The following is a 26930-nucleotide window of genomic DNA, read 5'->3' on the forward strand; positions in this document are numbered from 1 at the left end:
TCCTGGCTCTCCCATTCCAAATATAATGAGTGCTATCAATACTTGTGTATAAAAGGACTGTGACAGAATCAGAAGGTGTATTTTAACTACTTCAGCTCTGAGCACTAAAGCAAGTTCATGTAACGCTTGCACTACCTGGTCTCCATTGACATTTGGTTTCGTAAGCTCGCAAGGTAAGTAGCAGATGCACATTCTATACCCTGAAAAGGAAAAGTAACATTTTTGTACTCCAGCATAATCAACACCAACAACTATTTATGCATCACTGTGATCCATATAACATGTAAGTGCATCATGTGCGTGGTCATTTTACCACAAGGCATCTATGAAAAAATTGGAAAACACATGCCTAAAACACTTCTAACCCTGCTTTCTCATGTCCAAAATGGCCTATGCATATATGTGCCTTTAAAAAAAAAAAAAAAAAAAAAAAAAAGGCTTGTAGAATAACCTTAGCTGCATTCAAACACTTCTGTACAGTGCTACCTACTCCAAGCATATGCAACTCTTCATGTGTATATTTTATAGAGAACATGCATATCTTGCAGCTTGAGCCATATACTGCTGTACTGACAATTAAATGCAGTCCACAAAGTGTGTGCACTTGTTGGCATATGTACAAGTAAGGTATCTAGTTTTCTCAGGTAAAGGTGAAATTTGTTCTTATTAATTCTTGGTCCTTGAATCCAGATAGACCAGTCCATACCTATGGTTTATGCCCCCTACTATCAGATTTTAAATAACACCATTCGTAAAAGACGAGGTGTAGCTGGGGAAACATCCAGTATGTTAATGGCATATCAAATTAACAAAAGGTAAAATAAGCAACAGATAACACCAACAAAACAAACCAGGAGGAAATTTAAGAGGGCTTCCTTTGTAATAGACTAAATACAAACTATATATACAGATCAATGTCAGATTAAGACCCAAGAAAAATACTGGACTACACATTTTTCTGGTCTAGGTAGATTCAAAGAAAAGGAAATTGGCAGGCAAGAACAAATGTCACACCTTTCTCGTCCTCCTGCTAGACCAGTCCATTCCTATGGGATGTACCAAATCTCTTACCCCATAAGAAGGGAGATGGCACAACCTCTCCAAAGACTGCTCTACAAAAGGCAAAATTTCACCTAGACGAAACATCAAGCTCAGAGTGGAGGAATGGCTAGAGTAGTGTGCTGAGAACCTGGGGAGCCCAGTTTAAATACAACTACAGCTCCTTATGGTCTTTGGCAAGTCGCTTAACCCTCCCATTACCTCCAGGGACAGAAAAAAACAAATTAATATATATAAATAATGTTTGACAAAAGAATGCAGAAAGACTACATCACAGCCCTGCAAATAACTTCCAGATTAACCGCTCTTGACTCTACCCAGAACACAGCCTGAGATGTGATTGAATAGTTCTATATAGGGGTAAGACCCCAACTACTAACAGTGCTGCTAACAACCTCAGCACCAGGTAATTCAAGCCATGTATCAATATAGCATGAACTGTACCCTGATTTCACCAAGATCTTGCCTCAGCAAGAAAGAATTGCTTAAGAACTACTTGCCTAATGCAATCACCTGACAAACATTCTTGTACAGTGACATGTACCCCAGGTAAGGCTAACCCAGCCACTTTGGTGCCAGAGCCCAAGTCACTAGACTGTTCGGTGCCTGAGTTCCAGGGGATCGCAACCTTGCTGATGCAAAACGGACATTCCAGTGGTTTGCCAGGTCAGAAGGTCCAGAACACGGGGTATTATGTTAGCCTTGCAGCCATGTGCTACAGCCAGAAACTGTATATAAGAGGCACTCCTGTGGTCAAAAAGTTGTCTGGTGATCTCACCAGATTCAAGCTAACATTCTTTTATGTTCCCCAGCTTGTAAAACTCTACCGATGACCTCTACTCCTCCCTGCACTGCTGGGACTCTTCTGCACCACTAGACCCTTCAGTGCTCCTGCTTGCCTCCTGCCACATATCTCCAAGAGAAGACATCATCATCAGGTTGTACAAAAACCAGCTCTGTACTGCTACTGGGTAATAAGCAGGTGGTCCCTAGATGCTGGGTCCAGGGTCTAAGTTTGTGTTTACTTTAAATTCCTTTTAATAAGCGCAAGTTATTTTTCTATGAATGACCAAGCATTATGCATAATTTTCCTGTACTTGCTGCCTCCTTATTCCAGTGATTTACTTGCTGATACTGCTACAATAAATCTATTTCTATTTTTCATAAACTTTGGGCCTTGGGTCTGTTGCTTGTCAGTAGTCTATGGAGCTTAGATCTGCATAGATAGGGGACATACTTTGTATTTTCCTGACCCTAGAGTGCTAAAAATGACATTACACTTCAGGTCGTCCCCATCTTATATGGTGCTACAGGAAAACACTATATAGCTGTGAGTCCACTCCACTTACACCTCTCAAGGCCAAGAGACACTGGCTTCCCATGAAGAATATAGGCCAATAATAGCCAACGTAATCTAATGTGCAATAAAACACACAGAAACAAAGGTCCTGAAATAGTACAAAAAGATGACCCAAAATACAAAAAGAATTCGCTGGTTCATTGGTAAAGGAGACTTAATCTTTGAGAGGAAAGAAAGAACCATCCGAAAGGAAACTGCGTCAGAGGAGAAGGTAAAGTAAGGGCTCCTGTAGACAGCACTTGGAATTCCAAATCCTTCCAATGGAACAGATGGCCACTAGGAAAACCATTATTATTAGCATTCTGTTCAATATCTACCATAAGCCACTAGCTGAGCTGATTCGATCAATGGACACTCAGTTCTACATCTACATGGATGGTGTGCAGCTACTCATACCCACTGAACCTGTCTTACCTACATCCCTGAATAAACTGATTATCTGTCTAACATCAATTCAAGAACGGGCTAAACTCAACAAACTTTGTCTGAACCCAAGTAAAACCGAGCTTCTCTGGGTCCCTAACACAAGTGGATACATACCGGACATCAAAATCTCTTTGGAAGTACGAGCTCCCCCTCAAATCACAAGTCAGGAACCCTGGAATACAGTTACTCTGGTTCCCCAAATCCAAGCAAACTTCAAAAGCTGCTTCTACTATTTGCAACAGCTACGCTGCCTCTCTCCGTACATCGAGAAGGTAAATCTTATCCCAGTTGTGATAACATCAAGACTGGATTACTGTAATGCACTCTACAATGGTCTGACTACAAAGGGCCTGCACCAGCTCCAACTGATTCAGAATGCTGCAGCAAGACTAATAGAAGGTTGCAAGCGATGTGACCACATCAGACCATTTTTGCAAAATCTTCACTGGCTACCACTATGTCTAGTCTTCAAAGCCCTTAAAGGAAATGGCCCCGAGTACCTGAAGAACAGGATGATCCTCTACACACCTCCAGGGACACTAAGGTCCTCCCAAGGAGTATCCCTAACCATACCCTCTCCAAAAGACATTACATGATGTGATACCCACAAGTGAGCCTTCTCCGGAGTAACTCTCAATCTCTGGAATGCACTTCCTGAAAGGTTCCGTTTAACAAAAGACCATTTCTACTTCAAGGAGCAGGTGAAAACTTGGCTCTTCAACCAAGCCTTTAATAGAAGAAGTAACTAACTTGTTAGTCTCACTCACACACACAAGCAGTGACAAGGGCTGCACATACTGCAGCAGGACAGTACCTACTGAGATAATATTTAATCATCTGACCTCATGTGCACCTTTCTTTAAATTAGTCACCTTATTTTTTTTAACTCCTCTTAACTCTCTTACCTATTTGTTAACCATATCTCTGACCTCTTGTGCAACTTTCTTTAAATTAGTCACCTTACTTTCTAACTCCTCTTACTCTCTTACCTATCAACATGTTCCATCTTTGCTTATACTCTACACTGTCAATTAAAATGTTATATTACATATTATGTTGGCATTGTAAGTAGTATAGTATGTGTTGACATAAGACAGCCAATGCATGGAGAGATCATGATTTTGTCAGGCTTGGGTTTTTTCTCGAGATGAGTTTTTCCCCAGCATGGTTAAAATTATGAGAATTGGATATTAAAGGCCTATGATAAGAACAACCCCACAGAATCCCTGGAATCCTTTTATTAAGGTTCTGTTTCACCAGTTGGTGATAGACCAGGGATGGAGGTGTTGAGGTCAGTTTGGTAAATTAATAACAGGGATCAAGTATTGGAGGTCCTGGTCAACACATCTGATAATCCTTGGGAGAGAGAGATTATAGATTATAGTAGACCAAGGAACCCAATTAAAGGAAAAGTAGTATACTATGCCATACTTTGTATTGTTATTTGAATGTTTTTACTACTGTTATTGTCTATTGCTCATGTTTGATTTATTCTTATTGTACACCAGCTTGAGTGAATTCCTTCAAAAAAGGCAGTAAGTTCCAATAAATAAATAAATAAATTTTAAGAGTAAGATCTTTTCTGGAAGCTTGATATAGGAACTCAACCAGCATGAAATCCAAAACCAGACTAAGGTACCATTGAGGAACAACTGATTAAAGTAGTAGCTCAATTAATGTAACTGTCCACAAGAAACGCACCACGTCTCGACGGGCTACAATACAGGAACCATCTACCTTAACTCTAAAGCAGGCAAGTGCTTTAATGTTCCTTGATAGAATTAAGCATCAGCCCCTGATTGAGGCCTCCTTGTAAAAATTACAAAATAGCTCAATGTCCCATCACCAGGTGCTGGAGCACCACTTTTCAAACACTTTCTAAACTTTAATGTAAGCCGAAACAGCAAAGGATTTTCTTGCCTTCAACAGAGTGGCAATGAACAAGGGAGAAAACCCTTTCTTTTTCAGTCGGTGCCTTTCAACTGCCAAGCTGTAAGCCAAAAAGGATCCAGATCCTCCATGAGCACCAGGCCTTTGAGAAGTCGTTCTGCACCCCTTAACCCCATAAAGGGTATGATACATACCTGTAGCAGTTGTTCTCCGAGGACAGCAGGCTGATTGTTCTCACGACTGGGTTGACGTCCGCGGCAGCCCCCACCAACCGGAAGAAGCTTCGCGGGACGGTCGGCACGCAGGGCACGCCCACCGCGCATGCGCGGCCGTCTTCCCGCCCGTGCGCGACCGCTCCCGCCAGTTGAATGACTAGCAAAAGATGAAACACACAACTCCAAAGGGGAGGAGGGAGGGTAGGTGAGAACAATCAGCCTGCTGTCCTCGGAGAACAACTGCTACAGGTATGTATCATACCCTTTCTCCGAGGACAAGCAGGCTGCTTGTTCTCACGACTGGGGTATCCCTAGCTCTCAGGCTCACTCAAAACAAGAACCCAGGTCAATTGAACCTCGCAACGGCGAGGGAACAACAGAAATTGACCTACGAAGAACAACTAACTGAGAGTGCAGCCTGACCAGAATAAATTCGGGTCCTGGAGGGTGGAGTTGGATTTACACCCCAAACAGATTCTGCGAGCACCGACTGCCCGAACCGACTGTCGCGTCGGGTATCCTGCTGGAGGCAGTAATGAGATGTGAATGTGTGGACAGATGACCACGTCGCAGCCTTGCAGATCTCTTCAATAGTGGCTGACTTCAAGTGGGCCACCGACGCTGCCATGGCTCTGACACTATGAGCCGTGACATGACCCTCAAGAGTCAGCCCAGCCTGGGCGTAAGTGAAGGAAATGCAGTCTGCTAGCCAATTGGAGATGGTGCATTTCCCGACAGCGACCCCTAGCCTGTTAGGGTCGAAAGAAATAAACAATTGGGCGGACTGTCTGTTGGGCTGTGTCCGCTCCAAGTAGAAGGCCAATGCTCTCTTGCAGTCCAATGTGTGCAACTGACGTTCAGCAGGGCGGGTATGCGGCCTGGGGAAGAATGTTGGCAAGACAATTGACTGGTTAAGATGGAACTCCGACACCACCTTCGGCAGGAACTTTGGGTGGGTGCGGAGCACTACTCTGTTGTGATGAAATTTGGTATATGGAGCATGAGCTACCAGGGCTTGAAGCTCACTGACCCTACGAGCTGAAGTAACTGCCACCAAGAAAATGACCTTCCAGGTCAAGTACTTCAGATGGCAGGTATTCAGTGGCTCAAAAGGAGGTTTCATCAGCTGGGTGAGGACGACGTTGAGATCCCATGACACAGTAGGAGGCTTGATAGGGGGCTTTGACAAAAGCAAACCTCTCATGAATCGAACGACTAAAGGCTCTCCAGAGATGGCTTTACCTTCCACACGATAATGGTAAGCACTAATCGCACTAAGGTGATTCCTTACTGAGTTGGTCTTGAGGCCAGACTCTGATAAGTGCAGAAGGTATTCAAGCAGGTTCTGTGCAGGGCAAGAACGAGGTTCTAGGGCCTTGCTCTCACACCAAACGACAAACCTCCTCCACTTGAAAAAGTAACTCTTTTTAGTGGAATCCTTCCTAGAGGCAAGCAAGACCCGGGAGACAGACAGACCCAACGCAGCGAAGTCTACGCCCTCAACATCCAGGCCGTGAGAGCCAGGGATTGAAGGTTGGGGTGCAGCAACGCTCCGTCGTTCTGCGAAATGAGAGTCGGAAAACACTCCAATCTCCACGGTTCTTCGGAGGATAACTCCAGAAGAAGAGGGAACCAGATCTGACGGGGCCAAAAGGGCGCTATCAGAATCATGGTGCCGCGGTCTTGCTTGAGCTTCAGTAAGGTCTTCCCCACCAAAGGTATGGGAGGATAAGCATACAGGAGGCCGGTCCCCCAATGAAGGAGAAAGGCATCTGACGCTAGCCTGCCGTGTGTCTGAAGCCTGGAACAGAACAGAGGCAGCTTGTGGTTGGTCTGAGAGGCGAAAAGATCCACCGAGGGGGTGCCCCACTCTCGGAAGATCTTGCGTACCACTCTGGAATGGAGCGACCACTCGTGCGGTTGCATGACTCTGCTCAGTCTGTCGGCCAGACTGTTGTTTACGCCTGCCAGGTACGTGGCTTGGAGAAGCATGCCGAAGCGACACGCCCAACGCCACATACCGACGGCTTCCTGACACAGGGGGCGAGATCCGGTGCCCCCCTGCTTGTTGACGTAATACATTGCAACCTGGTTGTCTGTCCGAATTTGGATAATTTGGCAGGACAGCCGATCTCTGAAAGCCTTCAGTGCGTTCCAGATCGCTCGGAGCTCCAGGAGGTTGATCTGCAGATCCTTTTCCTGGAGGGACCACAGACCCTGGGTGTGAAGCCCATCGACATGGGCTCCCCACCCCAGGCGGGATGCATCCGTCGTCAGCACTTTCGTGGGCTGCGGAATTTGGAATGGACGTCCCAGGGTCAAATTGGTCCGTATGGTCCACCAGAGCAGTGAAGTGCGGCAACTGGTGGAGAGGCTGATGACATCCTCTAGATTCCCGGTGGCTTGGAACCACTGGGAAGCTAGGGTCCATTGAGCAGATCTCATGTGAAGACGAGCCATGGGAGTCACATGAACTGTGGAGGCCATATGACCCAGAAGTCTCAACATCTGCCGAGCTGTGATCTGCTGAGACGCTCTGGTCTGCGAAGCCAGGGCCAAGAGATTGGTGGCCCTCGCTTCGGGAAGGTAGGCCTGAACCGTCTGGGAATTCAGCAGCGCTCCTATGAATTCCAGAGACTGAGTTGGCTGGAGATGGGACTTTGGGTAATTTATCACAAACCCCAGCAGCTCCAGAAGTTGAATAGTGCACTGCATGGACCGGAGGGCTCCTGCCTTCGAGGTGTTCTTGACCAGCCAATCGTCGAGATATGGGAACACGTGCACTCCCAGCTTGCGCAGGTAGGCCGCTACCACCACGAGGCACTTTGTAAACACTCGTGGGGCAGAGGCGAGCCCAAAGGGCAGCACACAATACTGAAAGTGCCGTGCGCCCAGGCGGAATCTGAGATACTGTCTGTGAGCTGGCAGTATCGGGATGTGAGTGTATGCGTCCTTTAAATCCAGGGAACATAGCCAATCGTTTTTTCTGAATCATTGGCAGAAGGGTGCCCAAGGAAAGCATCCTGAACTTTTCTTTGACCAGGAATTTGTTCAGGCCTCTCAGGTCTAGGATGGGACGCATCCCCCCTGTTTTCTTTTCCACAAGGAAGTACCTGGAATAGAATCCCTGCCCTTCCTGCCCGGGTGGTACGGGCTCGACCGCATTGGCGCTGAGAAGGGCGGAGAGTTCCTCTGCAAGTACCTGCTTGTGATGGGAGCTGAAAGACTGAGCTCCCGGAGGACAATTTGGAGGCAGGGAGGTCAAATTCAGGGCGTATCCGCACCGCACTATTTGGAGAACCCACTGGTCGGAGGTTATGAGAGGCCACCTTTGGTGAAAGAATTTTAACCTCCCTCCGACCGGCAGGTCGTCCGGTACGGACACTTGTAGGGCGGCTATGTTCCCGTGGATCCAGTCAAAAGCCCGTCCCCGGCTTTTGCTGTGGAGGCGCAGGGGGCTGCTTAGGCGCACGCTGTTGACGGGAACGAGCGCGCTGGGGCTGTCCCTGTGCCTGACGAGGCCTTCGGGCCGGCTGGTTGTACCTACGCTTCGCAAAAGAATAGGGTGCAGCCTGCCGAGCCCGGGAAAAACGCCCGCCCGCGGGGGCGGGTGCTGAAGGCGCCCGGTGGGAGAGCTTGTCGAGAGCGGTTTCCCGCTGATGCAGTTGGTCAACCATCTGCTCGACCTTCTCGCCAAAAATATTATCCCCCGGCAAGGGACGTCAGCCAGTCTCTGCTGGGTGCGGTTGTCCAGGTCAGAGGCACGCAGCCATGAGAGCCTGCGCATCACTATACCTTGGGCCGCAGCACGAGATGCCACGTCACAGGTGTCAAAAATCCCCCTGGACAGGAACTTTCTGCACGCCTTCAGCTGCCTGACCACCTCCTGATATGGCCTGGACTGCTCCGGCGGGAGCTTATCGACCAGGTCCGCCAGCTGTTGCACATTGGTCCGCATGTGGATGCTCATATAGAGCAGGTAAGATTGGATGCGGGTCACGAGCATGGAGGATTGGTAGGCCTTCCTCCCAAATGAGTCCAGAGTGCGAGACTCCCGCCCCGGGGGCGCCGAGGCGGTATCCCTCGAACTCCGTGCCCTCTTGAGAGCAGAATCCACGACCGCTGAGTCATGGGGCAACTGGGGCCGCATGAGCTCTGGGTCAGAGTGGATCCTGTACTGGGACTCTGCTTTCTTGGGAATGGTGGGGTTAGTTAGTGGTCGCACCCAGTTCCGAAGCAGCGTCTCCTTCAGGACATTGTGCAGCGGTACCGTGGAGGACTCTCTAGGTGGTGATGGATAGTCGAGGACCTCGAGCATCTCGGCCCTCGGCTCTTCCACAGAGACCACGGGAAAGGGAATGCTTATAGACATATCCCGCACAAAGGAGGCAAAGGAGAGACTCTCAGGAGGTGAGAGCTTCCTCTCCGGTGACGGCGTGGGGTCCGAGGGAAGGCCCGTAGACTCCTCTGAGGAGAAATATCTCGGGTCTTCCTCTTCCCCCCACGAGTCCTCATCCTCGGTATCGGACATTAGCTCATGTAGCTGAGTCCGGTACCGGGCCCGGCTCGACGTCGAGGCACCGAGGTCTCGGTGTCGTCGAGCGGTGGACTCCCGCGCCGGCGGGGACGGAGCTCCCTCCATCGACGTCGACTCCACCTGCGTGGCGGTCGAGACCGGCACCGCAAGCGGCGGCGGTGTCGACAGCCCCGGCGCCGGGCTAGAGCTCGCCGGCGCCACAGTCATCGGCGCCGGGGGCGCAAGCACCCCCGACGCCGGCACAGCCTGGCGCATCAGCCCTTCCAGGATCCCCGGAAGGATGGCTCTGAGGCACTCGTCCAGGCCCGCTGCCGGGAAAGGCGGTGGGGCCGGTAAGGGTGTCGGTGCCAGAAGCTGCTGGGGGCCAGGAGACGGCACCGAGGTGCCGGAACCCCGACGCGTCGGTACCTCCACCACCGACGGAGATCTCTCCTCTCTGCGATGACGCTTCGGCATCGACTCCCCTTCAGGGTGCACCGAGGGCTCCCGGTGACGGCGCTTCTTATCTTTTTTCCGGTGCACGTCACCGGCGCCGGAGGGCATGGAGGAGGAGGAGGTCGATCCCCCTCGGTCTCGAGGTACCGGGTCCGACAGGGTTCGGTCCCGTGGCTCACGAGCTGAGGGAGTGACCGGGGCCGACAGCCCACGCGGCCTCTCAACCCCACTCTCACCGGCGGACCGGCGGGCCGACGGGACCTGTTCTCCTGGGGTCGCTGCCATCGGTGCCGATGTCTCGGGCATCGATACCGGTACCGAAGATCCGGCCTTCGATACCGATGCCGTCGAGGTCGACGTCGAGGGGCCGGCGCAAGTTCCAAAAAGACGGTCCCGCAGAACTTGCCTCGCAACCTGAGTCCGTTTCCGGAGACCGAGACACAGCGCGCACGACTTGAGATTGTGCTCCGGCCCGAGGCACTGGAGGCACCAAGCGTGGGTGTCGGTCTGCGAGATCGGCCGGCCGCAGCGACCACACTTTTTAAATCCACTCGGGACCTTCGAGGACATCGACGGAAAAATCGCGTCGGCGAAGTCAAAGTCGGCAATGGTGGCTAAAATCACACCACGAAAAACTAGCCGACCGAGCGGCCACTAGGCCGCAACGAGGCGTCCCCGCTGGAAGCGAGGGAAAAGGGGAGCGCGTGCTCCACACGCGCGAAAATCTTTTTTTTTTTTTTTTTTTTAACAATACGAAGAAAGAAAGAAAGAAAGAGGAACCGAACGGGTCAAAGCAACGATCCGCGTAAACGCGGTCGAAAAATCCGGCGGCTGAACGGAGAGAGAGGCAATTGCACAACTCTCTCCAGTCGCGGAAAAAAAGTAACTGGCGGGAGCGGTCGCGCACGGGCGGGAAGACGGCCGCGCATGCGCGGTGGGCGTGCCCTGCGTGCCGACCGTCCCGCGAAGCTTCTTCCGGTTGGTGGGGGCTGCCGCGGACGTCAACCCAGTCGTGAGAACAAGCAGCCTGCTTGTCCTCGGAGAAGAACGAGATTCATGTACCAAGGACAATAGGGTGAATCTAGCACAAATAGAATACCTAAGACTGGGTGCCTTAAAATCCTGTAAATCACCCAACCCACCAGAAGCCACAGAAGAAAGCTGTACAGAGGCTGGAGCTTAGGCAAGAGACCATAGCATCCCAGCTCCTTTGACCAGTACTCTCTTCTTCTACTGAGGATACTTAGTATTCTGACAAGTTGCTATCAAGATGCTAACTGGGACTCCCCAGCAATGAACCACTAGGCGGTAAGCTGCTGGACTGAGCTCCCATTCCCTGGGGTCCAGTGTCCGACAGCTAAGAAAGTCTGCTTGCACATTGTCCAATCTTGCCACATGGGACACAGACAGAGTTAAAGTGCGCTCTTGGTCCCACCCTGTTTGTTGACATATGTCACAGCAATTGTCGGAGAGTACACATCCAGCTCAACCTTGAAGAAGAAAGTGATACAAGGTCAGGTGAATCACTCTCTCCTCCAGTGATTGATGGGCTATTTGGCTTCCATGTCCAACCAGCACTCCAAAGCATCATTCCCAGACAATCAGTCCCCCTCCATCACAGGATCCAAAAGGCACCCTCTTTAGAAGATAGTGGGGACCTGACCACCACACTAACAATGTTGAGAGTGGAAGTCAGACTCTGAACAGCTGAGAATTCAAAAACCAGAGGGACAAGAGAGAACGTTGTAGAGGGTGCATTTGGCCCTTGGCCCAAGACACCATCTCCAGGGTCACAGCCATGGACCCCAGCAACTACAAGTACTCCCCAGCCCTTGTCACTGGGACAGCACAGGTGGCCTGGAGTTAGGACCAAAGCTTGCCCACTCAAGCCTGACTCCTGAATGGTATCAAAAGAATCCCCAGGTATTCTAGTATGAGCTGATTACGGGTGACTTTTGGTAAAAATTTACCACCCAACCAAGACTCTGCAAAAAGGGTATATTTGAACTACTGCCCACCAGAATTAAAGCACTGAGCTTGCCCAAATTAGCCAAATACTGTGGTAGGGATGAACCTTGATCTCTTCCTTGTGAAGGAATGCTGCAACCACAGCCATAAACTTCGTAAAGGTTCGAGGTGCTGTAGTCACACAAGAGGTAGATGGGAAGATGGTAGAACGAGAGGACATGAAATGAGATTGAAGGGGGGCAGACTCAAGAAAAATGTCAGGAAGTATTTTTTCACGGAGAGAGTAGTGGATGCTTGGAATGCCCTCCCGCGGGAGGTGGTGGAAATGAAAACGGTAACGGAATTCAAACATGCGTGGGATAAGCATAAAGGAATCCTGTGCCGAAGGAATGGATCCTCAGGAGCTTAGTCAAGATCGGGAGGCGGGGCTGGTGGTTGGGAGGCGGGGATAGTGCTGGGCAGACTTATACGGTCTGTGCCACAGCAGGTGGTGGGAAGCAGGACTGGTGGTTGGGAGGCAGGGATAGTGCTGGACAGACTTGTATGGTCTGTGCCAGAGCCGGTGGTTGGGATGCAGGGCTTGTGGTTGGGAGGTGAGGATAGTGCTGGGCAGACTTATACGGTCTGTGCCAGAGCCGGTGGTTGGGAGGAGGGGCTGGTGGTTGGGAGGCAGGGATATTGCTGGGCAGACTTATACGGTCTGTGCCCTGAAGAGCACAGGTACAAATCAAAGTAGGGTATACTCAAAAAGCAGCAAATATGAGTTATCTTGTTGGGCAGACTGGATGGACCGTGCAGGTCTTTTTCTGCCGTCATCTACTATGTTACTATGTAACTGGAAATATTTTCGTAAGACACAAAGTGTAAGAAGTGTTTGTGGTGGTCTCTGATGGCAATGTGAAAATACAGCTCAAAGATCGAGAGAGGTCAAAATCTCCTCAGAACAAACAGTTGCTATCACTGATTGAAGAGTCTTCATGAGAAAATGCAGGACCTTCAACAAGGTGGCATTGATCCTCTTGAAATCCAAAAATCAGACAAGAAGTCTTTCCTTTCTCAGGCCCTGGCTATATCTTGGAGCAGGCTCTATGGCTCACAGAGTTAGCTGACACAGCAGCACGATTCTTGGGACCTGCCCCACAAGGGGATATCATAAAGGCATCTGAAATAGGTTCTGTGTATTCATGTGCATAGCCCAAGTGTACCATCTCCAGCACCCATTAATCTGAAGTCAAATATTGAGGGTTTACTCCCGGTGGAAATGATGAAGCTTCCACTGCAGAAGAGACCCAGTGATAGTCCCTCCAATTGGAAAGGAGAAGGGCCTTGAAGCCCCCTGCCTTCCTGCACCCCAGAAGGGCTGGCCTTTCTGAGGATCCATAGAAGCGTGAAAAGAAAACTTCTTGCTAGAACAAGGACAGCTCCATGCTAGCACAAAGCTGCTCCAATGCTGGTCTAGAGACTTAGCTCCTATCCTCCAGGAGTCACTGAGGCCTGGCCTCACTCAGGTCCTTAATGACCTTCTCCAGATCTTCACAAAAAAGAAGACATCTTTAAAACAGCTTATTGAGGCGTGTTTTAGAGGTGGTGTTCTTCGACTAATTCCTGAGCCAGAGTCATCTCCGTGCTACTACACCCAAAGCTAGGGAGCTTTGAGTAAGTACAAATCAGATCATGCAAAACAACAGCCACCAGGAAAGTCACTCCTCACTTGAGGAGGGCCACCTCAGGAAATGAAGGAAGTCACTGGATCCAGTGGAGAACCATCAGGATGCGTAACCACCGTAAACAGTTGAATGGACTCCCAGTGCCGAGGAGGCAAAGAGCTGTTTAAGGAGCATCTCAATCTTGCAGTTGTGAGCCTAAGTGCTGTACTGAACCCTACAGGAAGAAATCTTTGGGAAGTGGCTAAGCCTGCTCATCATTCTTGCCGCCCTTTAGGATGAGGTCTGGAGCCTCCCACTCTGTGAGCACTAAGCATGAGAGCGCTTTTTTTTAGGGGAAAGGTCTTAAAGGAACCCTTCAGACCCTCCAAAATTGGGTGTTCCTCCAAAGAGGTCTCTGGCATCACCAAAGGAATTGACAGAGATAAAAGAACCTGGACCACCAGAGAAAAAAAGGTCTTCCTGGTGAAATATGCGTACAACCAGAGAACCACTCTTAAATGGGCGAGATCTCACCAGGCTCCAAAGAGTCGTCCTTAGAAGGACCTGCCTCCTGTGAGAACTAAAGGTCTCCCCCCCAACGGTCCTACAGGAATGAGGAAGAAGGGACCCTAGCTAGCCCAGCCATTCCTGCAACTTCAGGAGAACATGGCCATTTAGGCTTGAGCCCAGGGAAAATCAGGGACTTGTGAGACCAAATCATTTAACCAACTCTAGCTTAGACAGACTCCTAGCGACCAGAGATTGCCTGACGAGATCTCTATCAGAAAAACAAAACTAGGGGCCTACAGATCCTCCCTGCAACCCCAAATCTAACAAAAGAGGAAGTGCCTCCCTCCCCAAACATGCCTCCCAAAAGGAGAGAATTGTCCCTCTCAGACTGCATGTTTAAAAATGTGTTCCAAAGCTAAAACGACTGCTCTTCCCACCAAAATAGGATTTGAGCTCAGCCGCAGTTGATGTAGGACTGAAGTGGAGAGCTTCCCGGGTTGTCATTTTACTGTGGAAGCGTTTCATCATCATACATGGGGCAGAATGGAACCAACTGCTGTGCTTGTCTGCTGGGACATGCAAACTACACAGTGATGGCCCACTGGCACCGAGAAAAAAAACTGCTGTGTTCTGAACAGTAGCAGCCACGCAAACCTTTTCGCCACCCTCTGAGGAGCCAAAAGAGCTAACTCAGGCCTGAAAACAAATGGCCTGCCACCTGTCTGAGAGAGGCTACGCAAGCTTTTCTTGGCTCATCCTGCTCATCTGCCACATAGAGCAGCTTCAATAAGCAATTCTTTTTTTCCTTTTTTATAACTGTAGTTCTTTTGACGGGAAAGCAGTTTGTACCCCTGGAATTTTTTTTTTTAAATAGATATAAGGCCACTGGTGGGGGGGGGGGGGGGGGAGAGGGGACTTACCCCTGCTGCTGGGCCAACAGGCTCTCATGCAGCATAAGCACATGGACTAAGGCTCCGGACCACTAAGGAAAAAAACTCCTCAGCCTCAACCAAGAAACTGGTCACAGCACAGATCTTAGTTGTCGACAAACACAGTGGAACAAAAGTCCTCCGCACAGGAAAACCAAGGCAAACAAGCGGAGCTGACACAAAAGATGATGCAAAACAAAAATTCCAATGGACTCAAAGAGTTCATATCAGAAGCTTTATCAAAGTATAATGGACTCACTTTGAATAAAGCTTCTGTGAGTGCACTGGACATTTTGTTTTACATCATCTTTCGCGTCACCTCCACTGTATTTGTTCGCACAGATCTTAGTTGCTCCTGGTTAGACAACAACCGCACTACCAAGGGCCATAGCCTGAGCCCCAGGAAGAATAGTCCTAGGCAAAGAAAAATAACAAAAACCTTGTTGCACGAATCCACCTGTTGGATGCTGGAGGTAGAGAAATATTGTAAGTTTCCTTATATGGATGATGTAACTGGAATCTTTTAGTTCTTTGCCTTCATCTGCTGGTAAGGGGACATAACCTGTACGCATGGACTGATCTAACGGGAAAAGGAAACATGCTTTATCTGCAGCAAATGTTTTATAAAATTACCCTATTTACAAAGTGCTACTTATTTTTAAATTATTTGTAATAACTATTAGCAATGTGCCCTTTTGTCTACTTTGGTTCCATTTCATTTTAGAGCACACTATTTAATTCAGTGTGTGCTCTAAATTAACATGCTAAAAAGAAATAGCGTATACTGCTTTATTTTAGCATGTATTATTTTATGTTAGCATGTAGTAAATCAAAACATTAAGATAAGCAAGTTCTATCCTAATAAATTGTAATTACCAAGAAGTAACTCCCTGGGACCTTATCTAACAGGTCTGATTTTCAGGACACACTGAAGGAATATGCACGAGTAACAGCAGGTCTCCAACATATGCAAACCCATTCCATGCATACCTGCTGTTAATATTTCAAAGTCCACACCAAAACCTGGGAATCACTGTCAGAGTACTAATGTATTACTTCCTTTCAACTCAATGTTTTCAAGAATTTAACTGGAAGAGACAGGGACGGGGAGAGAGATGCAAATTTGGCAACAGAATAGGGGGTAAGAATGAAGAAGAAAGAACTATCAAAAAGGAAGATGTCTGCATTGGTATGCATAATATACAATTTATGTAAGTCACTGGAATTTCAGTGTAAACTTTCATGATGGGGGCAGTCTACTACTTATCATTTCTATAGAGCTACAAGGCATATGCAGCGCTGTACACCATACACAAAAGACAGTCCTAATAAAACACTGAACGTAGAAACCTGGACTAATTGAAATGTAATGATTTCATCAGATAGTTCACTACCAAGCCACCTCCTCCTCTTCACCCTTCAACCAACCAACCCAGACCTCCTTCTCCTCCTTTCCTGATATCTCCGAGGAGGAAACCGCCCGCCTTCTTTCCTCCTCAAAATGCACCACTTGTTCCTCTGATCCCTTCCCCACCAACTTACTTAACACCATCTCTCCTACTATCACCCCCTCCATCTGTCATATCCTCAACCTCTCTTCTCTCCACTGCAACTGTCCCCAACACCTTCAAGCATGCCGTAGTCACGCCACTCCTCAAAAAACCATCACTAGACCCTACCTGTCCCTCCAACTACCGCCCCATCTCCCTCCTACCCTTCCTCTCCAAGATACTTGAGCGCGCAGTCCACAGCCGCTGCCTTGATTTTCTCTCCTCTCATGCAATCCTCGATCCACTTCAATCCGGTTTTCGCCCTCTTCACTCCACAGAAACAGCACTCTCTAAAGTCTGTAATGACTTGTTCCTTGACAAATCCAGAGGCCACTACTCCATCCTCATCCTCCTCGATCTATCCACCACTTTTGACACTGTCAATCATGACTTACTTCTTGCCACACTGTCCTCATTTGGGTTCCAGGGCTCCGAACTTTGAAGGTGCGGTGGGAGAGATAGGAGGAGAACCAGGAGAGGACAGAGCCCTGGAACCCAAATGAGGACAGTGTGGCAAGAAGTAAGTCATGATGACACCCAACTGTATCTCTCCACACCAGACATCACCGCGGAGACTCAGGCAAAGGTATTGGCCTGCTTATCCGACATTGCTGCCTGGATGTCCAACCGCCACCTGAAACTGAACATGTCCAAGACCGAGCTTATCGTCTTTCCACCAAAACCCACTTCTCCTCTTCCTCCACTTTCTATCTCAGTTGATAACACCCTCATCCTCCCCGTCTCATCTGCCCGCAACCTCGGAGTCATCTTTGACTCCTCTCTCTCCTTCTCTGCGCATATCCAGCAGATAGCCAAGACCTGTCGCTTTTTACTCTTTAACATCAGCAAAATTCGCCTTTTCCTCTCTGAACACACCACCCGAACTCTCGTCCACGCTCTCATTACCTCTCGCCTGGACTACTGCAACTTACTCCTCACCGGCCTCCCACTTAGCCATCTATCCCCCCTTCAATCTGTTCAGAACTCTGCTGCACGTCTCATATTCCGCCAGAACCGATATACTCATATCACCCCTCTCCTCAGGTCACTTCACTGGCTTCCGATCAGATACCTCATTCAATTCAAGCTTCTCCTTCTTACCTACAAATGCACTCAGTCTGCTGCCCCTCACTATCTTTCTACCTCATCTTCCCTTACGTTCCCGCTCGTAACCTCCGTTCACAGGATAAATCCCTCCTCTCAGTACCCTTCTCCACCACCGCCAACTCCAGGCTCCGCTCATTCTGCCTCGCCTCACCCTATGCTTGGAACAACCTTCCTGAGCCCTTACGCCAAGCCCCCTCCCTGCCCGTCTTCAAGTCTTTGCTTAAAGCCCACCTCTTCAATGCTGCGTACGGCACCTAACCCTTACCGTTCAGTGAATCCAGACTGCCCCAATTTGACTGCCCCTATCGGACCAACCGTTCACTTGTCTATTAGATTGTAAGCTCTTTGAGCAGGGACTGTCTCTCTTTGTTAAATTGTACAGCGCTGCGTAACCCTAGTAGCGCTCTAGAAATGTTAAGTAGTAGTAGTAGTAGTAGTATAGTGATGAAAAGATACAACTAGAGGCTTAGCAATGAACTAGAATTTAACTATTACGTTCCACAGGAAGATTATTATTATTAGCATTTGTATAGCGCTACCAGACGCACGCAGAACTGAACACCTGACCCAGAGAGAGAGAGACAGTCCCTGCTCAATAGAGCTTACAATCTAAAAAATACAGACAGACAAGACAATTAAAGGCGAGGGAAGTACTGGGTGAGAAAGGAACAAAAGGAGGGCAATTGAGTAGTGGCTAGGAGCCAAAAGCAGTGGTGAAAAGGTGGGTTTTCAGCATAGATTTGAAAACAGGTAGAGATGGAGCTAGATGTACAGGCTTAGGACGTCTATTCCAGGCATAAGGTGCTGCGAGGGAAATAGAACGAAGTCTGGAGTTAGCAGTGGAGAAGGGGGACGACAAGAGAGATTTGTCCAGTGAGCGTTGTTCACGGGGAGGAATGTAGGGAGAGATGAGAGTGGAGAGGTAATGGGGGGCTGCAGAATGGATGCATTTAAAGGTCAGTAAGAGAAGTTTGAACTGTATGCGGAAGCGGACAGGGAGCCAGTGAAGTGACCTGAAGAGTGGGCTAGTGTGGGTATAACGATTTTGGCGGAAAATAAGTCCCTCCACTCATCACCACACCCCATCCAATTCTGTGGCATGTATATTTCATTTAATTAGGATAATTTACTAACAGCATGCATTAATACTTACCAAATTGGTATCGACCACAGGGCCCATTTTAAGCAAGGGGCTCTGAAGAATATAATGTGTGATAACAGCATTAGCGTGTTTAAACATCAGTGATCTTAAACTATTGGGGGGGTCATGGAAAATAAGTGAATATGACTTGTATGCATGATGAATCTATCTGAATTACCTTAATTTATACCAAATCTCATTAGTTCAAACAAAAACATTCTGAATCTGTTCCATCATAAGAAAACTTGAAGGAGAATAAGAAATAATTTACTCCTCTCTTTAATATCAGCAAACATAAATGCAATGAGCAACTGTAATAAGAATAAGAAATATTTAGCACCTTCAAGTTCAACAGAGATTTTCCAATGTAAATTTTGAAGGTGGCGCTGCAACTTCTGGCTATGGGAAGCCTTAAACTTATCTTCTGGACACAAGGGGCAAGGTATCTTCCCAACTATGAAACAAAAGAGAAAAATGCATTTATATTCCTTCCTACCACACAAAAGTCTGCTGCTAAGAGCATTGCAAAATTTTACATTTGTGATAAACTTATAGTACCTTTAATTAAATTTGTTATTAGTGGTGATACCTTTAAAGTCCAAAACAGGAGAAAACCAGTCCTCCTACTCAAATGTGAAAGCAAAATCTCAAGAGAAGTGGTAGGAATAAAGTACCAAGATGATCCAAAATGATGAAAACAATATCTTTATTGATTGTTTGTATATTCAAAGTAATCAATGAAGATATTGTTTTCATCATCTTGGATCATCTTGGTACTCTATCCTTGCCACTTCTATGAGGTTTTGATAATTTTAATTGACCCAATATATGAACTACCAACAGAGGACAGTGCACATCAACTTAAGAGCCCTGCAGGTCTCTCCTGCAAGAATTCATTTGCTGGTCCCATGTCATACTTCTTTGCTTATCTAAATCCTTTTCTCTGGAACACTCTCCCTACAATCTCAGATTTGAACCATCATAAAAAAAAAGTTAATCTGGCCTTAATCCATAGCTTTTATTTATTTATTTATGGTTCGCTTATATCCCACATTTTCCCACTCATGCACGCACAATGTGGCTTACAAAAAGTTAAGTAAAATTACAAGGTAGGAAACTGAGAAAAGTATACAAGGAGTAGACAGGGGGAAACAGTATCTAACAGTGTGAATCTAAGCAGGGTAGGGGTCAGGGAGGGTGCATCAATCAGCGGTGTAAAGTGGGGAGTAAGTCTTAGCAAAGAAGTAAGTCTTCAACAACTTCTTGAAGAGGGATTTGGTCCGCTTGACTTTTAAGGTGCTGCGGGAGAGCATTCCAGTGTTTAGGACTCCAATAGCGGAAGGACAAGGTGAAAATCTTCTTGTACTTGACACCCTTACAGTTCGGGAAGTGTAGATGGAGAAAGGACCGAGCAGCAGGATTGGCATTCCTGGGCGGAAGGTCGATCAAGGGGTGCATATAATCCGGAGCAGCCCCAAAGATGATTTTATGGGTTAAGGAGCAGAGCTTAAAGGCAATGCACTCCTGTACAGGCAGCCAATGGAGTTTGAAGCGCAAGGGTTCGGCATGTGCAAAACGTCATTCTCTTAGGATGAGTCTCGCGGCAGTGTTCTGAACTGTTTGGAACTTTTTCAACAGTGAGGCCTGGCAGCCTACATAAATTCCACTGCAATAGTCCAAGTGGGAGAGGACAAGTCAGTGGACAAGTGTACGGAACAAATCTCTAGTGAGGAAGTATCTTATGCGCCAAAGCCTCCACATGGCGTGAAACATTTTTCTGGAGACCAAGTGCACATGATTGTCCAACTGAAGGTGTGTGTCCAGATGCACTCATAAAAGCTGCAGGCTATTGGCAATCGGAAGAGCAGAGCCCATTACTGGAAGCATTGTGTCAATTACTCGGGTGTGGATGGACGAGAGTATGAGACACTGTGTTTTGTCCTTGTTTATTTTGAAACGGAATACCTGAGCCCAATGCGCTATGGTGGAGAAGAAGGCTTCAATGAGGTTTGCAATTTCTGATACGGTGGTGCGAAAGGGGATATAGACTGTAATATCATCAGCATAGATGAAAGGGTTGAGGTCCAGTTTTGTGAGAGCTGAGGCTAAAGGCATCATCATAATATTGAATAAGGTAGGTGAAAGGGGAGAGCCCTGCGGAACCCCGCAGGAGGCCTTCCACGGATCAGAAGTAGCGGAGTTCACTATGACCTGGTACGTTCTGGTAGTCAAAAAGCCCTCGAACCAGTGTAAGACAGGTCCTCCTATGCCAAAAGAGTCCAGCAGATGAAGTAAGAGATCATGGTCCACCATATTGAAAGGACTAGATATGTCAAATTGAAGCAAAAGAACCTTCCGTCCGATGGATAGTTCACGTTTAAAGTTAGATAAGAGGGTGACCAGGACAGTCTCTGTGCTATATTGAGCTCGGAAACCAGACTGCGAGTGGTGGAGGATATCAAAATCAGCCAGGAATTTGTTGAGCTGGACGTTGACCATACTCTCCATTAACTTGGCAACTAGGGGTATCGAAGATGACATCAGGCTTGATCTTTAGGTTCTTCAGAATGGGGGTGAGGAGGATGTTACCATGTCCTGGCGGGAAAGATCCTGCACTTAACATGAAGTAGAGGTAGCAAGTCAGTTCTTCAATAAAACACTTTGGTGCAACTTTTAGGAGATGGGTCGGACAAACGTCCATTCTCCAGTATTTATTGGAGAACTGAAGTAAAGCAGTGGATACATTTTCAAGTGATAGGCGATTGAAGTTGGTCCAAATGCGATCGGCCGGGCAGACACCCGTTGGCATGGCCAAAGATTCCAGGAAGTCATCCACATCAGAGAGGCAGCTAACAGTTGAAGACCGCAAGGTTAGGACTTTCTCCTTGAAGTTGCAAGTTGGGTAGCAGAAGGAAGATCAACACTTGAGAATTCTAGATTACGGGTGTCTAGGAAAGAGTTTAACAGCTGATATATCTTTTTAGTGTCTCGGCCAGCAGACTGCAGCTTAGATGAAAAGTAGTGACAGCTTTTCCAAGCCCCCAGAGCAAGATCCCTTTTCCGTTTATGCCAAGTTCTTTCCAGTCGTCTAGTATTGTTTTTAGGGCTCTGAGATCTGCAGAGAACCATGGTGTTGATTTACGGATGTAGGAAGTTTTGAGATGTAGAGGTGCAATATAATCCAGCACAACCTTGCAATTGTCTTCCCAGTCAGAGGTAGGTGGGCATGGTTGGTTGCAATTCCATGCCGTAACTGTAGAGGGACTTCCAGAATAGGCTGGGGGTCGATGACACCTCTAGTGTAATATTGACGAGTCTTACAAGGCTGGGGGGTGGGGGGCCTGAGGTTTGCCAACGCAAAGAGAACTGCAACTTAAAGTGGTCCGACCAAGTCGTTTCGAGCCAGCCAATATCATGTAGGGAAAAATTCTTATTGTCTAAATATTTAAGTGAGAGGAGATCTAGAGAATGACCTTTGCAGTGAGATGGACCAGTAATAGGGCATTCGAGGTCACAAAGGCGGAGAAAATCCAGGAACTGGGATGTATCCGGAGAAGCGAGATTATCTAAATGTAGGTTGAGATCACCCAATAGGAGTATATTCGAGTTATTCTAGTAGATGTGTGATATGAAATCCAGTAGCTCAGATTGACTGCTAGACCAGGCAACCGGAGGTCTGCAGAACAGCACACAGACTAAGTGACCATGAAGGGAGGAGTGATGAATCTTGACTGCTGCGATTTCCAGCGACGAAGATATCAAATCCGAACTTGTGTCTACCGTGAGGTAGGAATGATAAATGAGTGCCAGCCCACCACCTCTTTTGTCTGTTCTGTCCCAGTGGATGATCTTGTAGCTTTTCGGGCAGAGATCTAGCACGATGGGGTCTTTAGGTGTTCTGATCCAGGTTTCCGTGATGAACAGCATATCAAGAGCATCAGAGGAGATCCAGTCAGAAATCAGCTCAGGTTTACTCACTACGGATCTTGCGTTTATATAACCCACTCTGAATAATTGGAATTGCACAGGTTTCGCTCACACGAGAGGAACAAGTGTATGATGATATTGCATGTTAAGATGGGACTGAGATGCGACTGGAGCAGACCGTAGGTCGACCTGGGGTGCGAAGCGAGGCTGCATACGGGATGAAAGTCTCCTGTGACCAGAGATGAGTGGAATGTGAGCATAAGATTATTCAGTGGCAGTAAGGACAGAATGTATTAGGGCTGACAGGTAGAAAATTTGAATTGCAGATGACGAGAACATGATTGGTTCAGGAGGTAGCAGTAGTAAAAGTAGGATGGGGTAGAGTTAAAATCCAGGTGTTGAATATTGGTTAATGATTAGTATGAGGGTGTAGCCTTCAGACAGCCAATGACATAGGGAGTATAGTGCAGAGATGCAGGTAAGGTGTCAGCTGACGAGATAGATGAAACGGATGCCCTCTGGTGTTGATGGCTGAATCAACAGTTTGTAAATCTGCAGGCATTAAACTAGCAGAACCGAGGCTAGGTGGAGTAGGTTAGAAGCAGTCCAACACCTCCCAACACTCACAGTGTAACTAGAGCCCAGATCGCTCTTCCTAGACCCAGGCTCAAAGCAGCTGCAATCAGAAACAGGAGGGAGGATCTTGCACAGAACAGCTGATCAGCGGATGAAGGCTGTGCAAGGAGGAGAAGAAACGGAAACTGTCCCAGACGCAGCAACACGATGGCTCCTCCTATGGGCTGTAGGCAGCTGCAATAGGCTGGTTTCTCAGCAGGGCTGATGATCCTGTAACACGCGTTGCAAGATGAAGTTGGTAACTTCAAGTTTCCCTGCGCTATGCTGCCTGGACTTCCAGCTGAAGTTGAAGAGCCCGCTGAACAGACAGGCAGTGGAGCTGGTGCAACCCCCGACAAACAGCAGGGGTGAGGATGATGGCAATCCCCAGCTGGGTCTATGCAAGAGGGGTGGCACTTGACAGCTGTGCCTCTCCCTTTCCAGGAACGACCGGTAGCGAAACTGCGCTCAGGAATATGGGAAGATGAAAAACGCTCAGTTGATCAACAGCGACGGAGAGGGAGCGGTAGGCCGCGGTGGACCAACGGTTGAGCCGTTAACGCGACGACAACAGGCAATATGGACACGACCGTGCAGATGGTTAAGTATGCGAGGAAATCCATGCCCGGAGAGGGTAAGGGCCAGATGAAATAAGCCCAACTGCCGTGCCTCTTTCACACAGGCCTTTCAATTATACTAGCTGGATGAATTGGAGCTGATCACTGGACCAGATGGTATACTCCTTTCTAAATGCTGAACTCTTTATTCCATTTTGGAGCAAATGGTTTTCTACACTAAGGAGAAATTAAGTCTTACCTGATAATTTCTTTCCATTATTCCTTCCCACTGTTCCAGAACCTGTGGAATAGTTGTGCCCATCAACTAGTAGGCGGAGACAGAGAACTGAAAACTGAGTTGAGACATACCACTGTTGGCATCCTGTCCAGCTCCTCAGTAGTTATGTAGACAAGTAGTAAGAAGAAACTCAGAATAAACACAATACCCTTACACAATTCACTAACCTAACACTAACCAGATGAGCAAACATGTGCAGTGGATCTCTCTCATCTCTGGACAACTTGTAGAGAACAAAAGATATGCAGGAAGAACCATGCAAGGTGACAGCCGTTCCTTGACCCATTACTTCGCAACAACTAAACATCTCGGAAACCTTAGGCGGGCCTCTGGAACAGTGGGAAGGACAAATGGAAAGAAAATTATCAGGTAAGACCTAAATTTCTCCTTCCATTAAGCAGTTTCCCACTATTCTAGAACCTGTGAGATGTTCAAAAGCAATCGCTAGAGTGGGTAGGATCCTGGAACTGCCACCCTGAGGACCGAAGCCCCAAAACAAGCTTCTCAGCGCACTGCAATGTCCACCCTGTATGCTTGGCAAAGATATGCAGAGTCAACCATGTCACTGCCTTGCAAATATCTACTGCAGACAATAAGGTAAGTCTCTGCATAGGATGTAGCAGTACGCCTGATATAATGAGACCGCAAGACCCGAGGAGCCTGCTTCCCCATAAACAAACAAGATGACATGATTGTCTTCTTCAGTCATCTAGCAATTGTGGGCTTGGAAGCCATGAGTACAAGCTTCTGTTTACCAAAAATCACAGGATGTCCAATTTGTGAAATTTATTTGTGACTTCCAGATATCTAATGAAGTTTCTACGCACATCAAGAAGCTTCAAGAAAGAATACTGAGCATCCTTATCCTCTCTGCAAAAGGGTAGAAACTCCATAGATTGGTTGAGATGAAATGCTGATACCACTTTCAGAAGGAAGGAAGGAACTGTGTGAAGGGAGACCTCTGCCTCCTAAAAGCAAAGAAAGGGATCCTGACAAGAGACCATGAAGCTCTGAAACCCAACATGCTGACACAACCACCACCAAGAGCACTTCTTTAGCATAAGATCTTTCAAGGTGGCCTTCCGGAGTGGTTCAAAAGGAGGCTTCTGAACAGCCCAAAAGACTAAATTAAGGTTCTACTCTGGACATGGTGTACAAAAAGCCCATTCCCCACAAGAATTGAACAATATCCGGGTGAGTCGCAAGAGACGTGTTCTGTAGTCCCCCTGAAACAGGCCAATGTCATAACCTGAACTTTTAAAAAACCCAAAGCCAATCCTTTCTGAAGGCCTGCCTGGAGAAACACTAAGAACTGCACGATCTGAGTACAGAAGGGAGAAAGTTCACACTCAAAACACCAGCCTTGAACATCCTCCACACCCTTGCATACACCATGAATGTAGAGCATTTCTGAGCCTGAAATAAGGTAGCAATGACCAAATCATAACCTTTCATCTTGATCGAGCCCATTCAATGGCCAAACAGTAAGACTAAAGAGGCATGGATCCTCCATGAGCACTGGACCTTGCTTCTGTAGGATGTGTACCTGTGGAATATAGAGATGACCCTCCTATCCAGCAGTCGAATCAGGTCCACGTAACAAGGCCTCCACAGCCAATTCAGGGCTACAAGAATTATATCGACCCTGGTACAATACAATACAATTATGGCTTATAGGCCGCGCATACCATAAATAGTCTAGCGTGGCTTACAAACAGATAAAGGGAACTCAGAATCCCAAATTTACATAAAACTACCATAATTAGTTTCCCAGCAAATAAAGGGTGGTAATTGATTCCACCATTTTGCAGCCTGATACATAAACCTTAATGAAATACAGTCATATAACGCACCCCCAGAAGAGAGGGAAACTGAAGCAGTAAATAATACCTGGAAGTACGAGAATAATTCTTATCCAGCACCGCACTCAAGGGTAGCATATATTGAGGGCAAGTGTGTACAATATTAAAAAAATAACAACACGAGAGCGGTGACGTCACGCGGTAAGATGGCAGCATGAGTGAACAGCTCTGCATGCCCAACAAACAAAAGCGTTTTCCATAGCGATCTCGGAGCTCCAAGTCCCCCAAGTTCGACTGATTCCGATATCGGAAGTGCGGGTGAGGCATATAATGGCCGGGAAAGAGCTGGGTGGGCCCCGCAAATCGCTGAAAGCATTCACTTACCAGCCGCAGTCCGAGGGAAACAAGATGGCGACCGGGCTTAGGCCTGCACAGTCAGATAATAGCAGGCGGGAAGCGGAGCGGAACACGATGGCGGGAGAAGGCGAGCTCTCGGCGAAAGAAATGCATGCGCTATTGGTGGAGATCCGGGCAGAAGTAAAAGATGGCCGAGAAGACATTACAAAGTTGGCCACAGAGCTTCGCGGCGAATTGGCAGAGATGGGGAGACGGGTAGCAGAAGTGGACGAGCGTATCGATGAACATCAAGAAACTTTAAGCACGCTGACATCCGCTCTCAGAGAGCAACAGGACATCTGCGAATCGCTCATGAATAAAGTGGAGGATTTAGAAAATCGAAGTAGAAGATCGAATATCAGAATCCGAGGTATTCTGGAACAACCAGAGTACATGAACTGTGAAAAGGTTGTGCAACAAGTTGCCAGCATGATACTCTCGGAGGAAAAGCAGGCGATGCAGCCGGATGATATCAAAATCGATCGGGCACACAGAGTGATGGGCCGTACCCGGGCAAATGTGCCTAGAGATATAATAGCATGCCTTTCAGAATACCGGATTA

The 26930-nt window shown here is 47.7% G+C and overlaps 1 protein-coding gene across 1 annotated transcript in view; it reads right to left on the minus strand.

Annotated features, from left to right (window-relative positions):
• The window catches only part of TRMT1L (tRNA methyltransferase 1 like), a 283269-nt gene that overhangs the window by 170877 nt on the left and 85462 nt on the right, over window positions 1-26930 (minus strand). Inside the window, 2 exon segments of the mRNA XM_030206540.1 lie at window positions 136-200; window positions 19114-19227. Of these exon segments, the coding sequence (XP_030062400.1) occupies window positions 136-200; window positions 19114-19227 (179 nt within the window).

This window comes from Microcaecilia unicolor, chromosome 6 (assembly GCF_901765095.1).
Source record: "Microcaecilia unicolor chromosome 6, aMicUni1.1, whole genome shotgun sequence".
Taxonomy (NCBI): Eukaryota; Metazoa; Chordata; class Amphibia; order Gymnophiona; family Siphonopidae; genus Microcaecilia; species Microcaecilia unicolor.